Source organism: Hordeum vulgare, chromosome 7H (assembly GCF_904849725.1).
Source record: "Hordeum vulgare subsp. vulgare chromosome 7H, MorexV3_pseudomolecules_assembly, whole genome shotgun sequence".
Taxonomy (NCBI): Eukaryota; Viridiplantae; Streptophyta; class Magnoliopsida; order Poales; family Poaceae; genus Hordeum; species Hordeum vulgare.
Genome location: NC_058524.1, coordinates 108,421,438 through 108,426,918, shown reverse-complemented (window position 1 = coordinate 108,426,918; position 5,481 = coordinate 108,421,438). Strand labels below are relative to the sequence as shown.

General features: G+C 47.4%; 1 protein-coding gene across 1 annotated transcript; it reads right to left on the bottom strand.

Annotated features, from left to right (window-relative positions):
• Positions 1-1,939: 1,939 nt before the first annotated feature.
• On the bottom strand, positions 1,940-2,601 carry LOC123410701 (protein TIFY 11e-like). The gene has a single exon (XM_045103639.1). It carries the CDS (start codon positions 2,501-2,503, stop codon positions 2,087-2,089), a length of 417 nt encoding a protein of 138 aa, XP_044959574.1. The 5' UTR covers positions 2,504-2,601; the 3' UTR covers positions 1,940-2,086.
• Positions 2,602-5,481: the final 2,880 nt, after the last annotated feature.

Here is a 5,481-nt window from a genome sequence, read left to right as displayed (position 1 = left end):
AGTGCCTGCTTGAGAGTGCACAAACTGCAACACGAAAAGCCCAACATCACCTATCGAGCCAAGGTTAGCGCCACCATCGTAGGGACGCCCACGCATGCAATCCCTCCAATTCCGGTAGACGACTCTATCATATGTTGCCTCTCTCCTTTGATATTTGCTCCTCCATCATTGACTCTATTCTCTAGATTGTACCTCTGCCCCTTCATGAATTTGGTTTGGTTAATCTCACTCATACACACTCATCTCATTTGTTTGGGTTAGCGATTGATTTGCTCCATCACGATCTAGGGACATGACACAAAGGCAGGTAAGTGTATGCATGTAAATAATTTGACACCGCGCGTGCTCGCCATCGCCTCTTCGATGTTGTCGATTGTCGTCGCACACATCAAGGATTGGGCCTTGAAGTTTTTGTGCGTACAAAATAATCATTAGAGACATTTAACTTCTTGCCATTGTTCATGCCACACCCTTTTTGTAAATATCATTTTTTTTCTCTATTAATAGATTAAGCAAATCTTAAAAATGTTTCCCCAATTCCACATTTGTCATTCCAAAATCCCAAAAATATGTGCTTAGAATCATTTGAACAAACAATCTAAGAGCAACTCTAGCAGACCCCGCATCCGTCCGGCCCGTAAAACGTATATAGTACTTCCTTCGTTCTTAAATATAATCTTTTGAGATGTTTTATTAAAACACTATATACGAATGTATATAGACATAATTTAACGTATAGTTTTATTTATTTTGCTCCGTATGTAATCCCCTAGTGAAATCTTTAAAAAGACTTATATTTAAGAACGAAGGAAGTACTATATTACTAAACTTCCTAAAATTAACCGTATTTTATTTAATTGAGGTCAAAAATTGGGAAATCGATTTTAACCGAATCTACAATCTCTTACTTAATTATTTTATTTTATATTATTAAGGAATTAAATATTGAATTTCATTCGTGATTTTGACTAGGTCAATAGTTTTTCTAAATCAATTGGAAGCAATTGACCTATGAAAACTTATCAATCATAGGCACCCTCTCATCACCTAAAAAAATAACGTCGACATGTGATATTATAACACCAATAAAGTACATGGCCACCGATGTAAAAAAATCTCACGTAAGTATGGGTTGGTTAACATATCATAAAATCACACCGCGAAAGCCCACTAGAACAACACATATATAAATAAAAAATAAAAAAACACTTTATCATCTTTCCTCCTAACCAAACCTAATACTCACTCCGCTCTAAAATCTAAGGTCTATTAGTTTATTGATGAAAAGTCAAACTTATTTAAATTTTGGTCAAGTTCAAACTTTAAAATATCGACATGCACAATACTAAATAATAAAATATAAAAAATCATTTCATGACGAATCTAAGGATCTGGTTTGATATTGTGGATACCGATATATTTCCATAAAAATATGATCAAATTTGAAGTGGTTTGACTTTTCAATAAACTAATGAATACAGCTTATATTTTAAGATATATTGAGTACAATTTTTTTCTGAACGGAGGCAAAGAACTGCTTCATTGATTAATTAAAAAAATAAGAATAGTTCAGTTAATTTATGAAAAATCAGACTAAAACCAAAATGATCATATCACAAATGGACTACTCACCAATTATGGGACCCTACGAGCATATATGCAATGCACTAAACCCTTCCAACACACAACAACCGTAACTCCCCATGGTTGTACCACACAATGAAACCCGACTAAAGCATTTTAACAAAAAGTAGTGGACTACAACCAATCCACAACGACCACACAAATTGTGAGGACAAGCCGAGAGATCGTAAGTCATCCATCAAGCAGCCGCATGTGTTTTACCTATAAAAATTATGAATACTCAAATATATCAACAAAACAGCAAAGCACGCACAAGACTTCTAATAATGTCTAGTTTTAATTTTGGCCTGGCCAATTCGCCATGATCAGTTAGTTCATTAGAAGAACAATAACAACAATAATGTGTGATCATAATAATTCAGAGCGACGGCGACGGCGACAGCAATAATTTGTGATCATATGGGCCGTAATTTACTCAGACTACTCTACGCATGAACGCGAATCAGAGCGTAAGCCTGAGACGGCTACATGAGAAGGCGTCGCCGTCGGGCCGGCTGTAGGGGACGGCGCGCGCGGCGAGCCTCCCCTTCCGCTTCTCCATGAACCGCTGCAGCGACGCCTTCCTCGCCATGGGAAGGTCCCCTTCCCCTCGCGCGGCAGCGGCACGGAGCAGCTCGGCGGCCCTGTCGGCCGGGACCCCGTCCAGCACCAGCACCTGGCCGCCGTAAAAGATGGTCATCTGCGCGTTCGCCGGCGCAGGACCCACCGCGCGCTCGTCTTGGGCTGGCACTTCCGCTACGGGCATGAGGGGGGGCACCACCGTGGCTGCCGGCCGCGCCTCCGCCGCCTTGATGCAGCGGCTGAGAACGCCGCACGCTGCGGCGAACCGCCGGCTCTTAGCGCTCCCTATCGCCCCCATTCTTGCCGCTTGATCGATCGATCCCCAGGCCTCGCGAACTCGCGGTGGGGAGGGGAAACTCTGCCTTGATCAGGGGTTATTTTTGTTGGAGGAAGGAAATTGATGGATTAGAAGGTGGTGAGATGGGTTTTGATTTATAGGAATCGCGCGTGTGCTGTGGGCCGTTGCTGTCAAACGTGGGGGGACGTGGTGGGGCGCTTCTTTCTGGCGGTCTCTCGCACTAAGAACACGTGTTGGTCGATGGACAGCACGAAAACTATTCTTTTTCTTTTCCTTTTTGCGGATACGATAACTTCAACGTCGTGGCAGCTGGAGAAGGGCAATGGGTCCACCACGTTAGGAAACCGCTCCGGCGATTAGGGAGGCGATCGCATGACGATTAGCTCCTTACGCTAGGGTTAGGGTTTTCGTCCGACGGGGTGGCTTTGAATCCGGTGATGGCTCGGGGGCGACGGTGCAACCCTTGTCGCGGATCGGCGTTCTCCTTTTCGTCAGGAGCGGAGATGATGGCAGAGAGGACGATGGAGAAGACTGCGGCGACGGCCACACCACGGGCGCCCCAGCGGGATGGATCAGCTAGCCGCGGATCGTCTCGATCCCAGGTTGAGAGCAAGACCCCGGACCCTGCCGCAAGTTTGTCTGCCAGATTGGGGAGTATGGTGCTGTTAGAGAAGGAGGCAGAGGGAATAGTCTTCGAAGATCCCGAGGAGACGACGATCAGGCCCCCACGCTGGGCGGCGATCGGTAAGGCGTGTACGGCTAGGCCTTTGAACAAGATGGTGTTGGAAAGATCCATGCAAAGGGCGTGGGGATTACACAAGGAGGCAAGATTCAGGGATCTGGGCGGGAATATCTTTGAGGTACAGTTTGGTAGTGAGGGAGACTGGAAGCATGCTATGAGCAATGGTCCCTGGCAGTATGATTTCAATGTCCTGATGTTGAAGGAGTATGATGGCAACACCAGGCCCTCCCAGATGATCTTTGACACAGTTGATGTTGTTGGAAATATGCCCTAGAGGCAATAATAATATGGTTATTATCATATTTCCTTGTTCATGATAATCGTCTGTTGTTCATGCTATAATTGTATTAACAGGAAACAGTAATACATGTGTGGATAAATAGATCACAATGTGTCCCTAGCGAGCCACTAGTTGGCTAGCTCGTTAGTCAATAGATGATCATGGTTTCCTGATCATGGGCATTAGATGTCATTGATAACGGGATCACATCATTGGGAGAATGATGTGATGGACAAGACCCAATCCTAAGCCTAGCACTAGATCGTATTGTTCGTATGCTAATGCTTTTCTAATGTCAAGTATCTTTTCCTTCGACCGTGAGATTGTGCAACTCCCGTATACCGTAGGAATGCTTTGGGTGTATCAAACATCACAACGTAACTGGGTGACTATAAAGGTGCACTACGAGTACCTCCGAAAGTGTCTGTTGGGTTGGTACGAATCGAGATCGGGATTTGTCACTCCGTGTGACGGAGAGGTATCTCTGGGCCCACTCGGTAGAACATCATCATGAGCTCAATGTGTCTAAGGAGTTAGTCACACGATGACGTGCTATGGAACGAGTAAAGAGACTTACCGGTAACGAGATTGAACAAGGTATAGGTATACCGACGATCGAATCTCGGGCAAGTTCTATACCGACAGACAAAGGGAATCGTGTACGGGATTGATTGAATCCTTGACATCGTGGTTCATCCGATGAGATCATCGTGGAGCAAGTGGGAGCCACAATGGGTATCCAGACCCCGCTGATGGTTATTGGCCTGAGAGGTGTCTCGGTCATGTCTGCCTGTCTCCCGAACCCGTAGGGTCTACACACTTAAGGTTCGATGACGCTAGGGTTATAGGGAATTGTTATACGAGGTTACCGAAAGTTGTTCGGAGTCCCGGATGAGATCCCGGACGTCACGAGGAGCTCCGAAACGGTCCGGAGGTAAAGATTGATATATAGGATGGATGGTTTTGGACACCGGAAGTGTTTCGGGTGTCACCGGTAATGTACGGGGACCACCGGGACCACCAGAGGTGGCCCCGGGGGACCAACGAAGGGGGGCAACGACCCCGGGAGGCTAGATGGGCTAAGTGGGGAAGGGAACCAGCCCCTAGGTGGGCTGGTGCGCCCCCCACCCAGCCCATGTGCACGAGAGAAGGGGGGAAGGGGGAAACCCTAGGCGCAGATGAGGCCCAAGGCCCACCTAGGGTGCGCCCCCCCTTTTTCCTACCCTGGCCGCCGCCCCCTCCCATCTGGTGGCTGCCGCACCACCTAGGGGGGAACCCTAGGGGTGGTGCACCCCCTCCCCCTCCTCCTATAAATATAGAGGGGTTTTGGCCATTGGAGATTGGACTTTGCCCTCTCCCTCGGCCCAGCCCTGCTCTTCTTTCTCCTCCTCTGTGCCGGTGCTTGGCGAAGCCCTGCCGGGAGACCTCGTCTCTCCATCGACACCACGCCGTCGTGTTGCTGGAGTTCTTCCCCAACCTCTCCCTCCTCCTTGATGGATCAAGGTGCGGGAGACGTCACCGGGCTGCACGTGTGTTGAACGCGGAGGTGCCGTAGTTCGACACTAGATCAGAATCGTTGCGAGTAGGACTCCATCAACCGCGTTCTAGCAACGCTTCCGCTTAGCGATCTTCAAAGGTATGAAGATGCTCTTACCCCTCTCTCGTTGCTGGTCTCTCCATAGGAAGATCTGAATATGCGTAGGAAAATTTTGAATTTATGCTACGTTCCCCAACAGATGTTTGGGTACAGGTTCGCGATCTGCCACGTGGGAAGAGAAACAAGAAGTTTGGGATAGCCCTAGGTAACTGGCTGGGCGAAGTGGTGAAGGTCGATGTCGATTCTGACGGAAGAGCCAGAGGTGAACAGCTGAGGGTCAGAGCTAAGATCTCGGTCTATGAACCTTTAGTCAGAGGCTTAATCTTGAAATCCTCACTAGAGCATAAGCAAGGTATGTG

Bases quoted from the DNA above. Each gene is read 5' to 3' on its own strand.
- LOC123410701 (XM_045103639.1), bottom strand. From the start codon at position 2,503: ATGGGGGCGATAGGGAGCGCTAAGAGCCGGCGGTTCGCCGCAGCGTGC.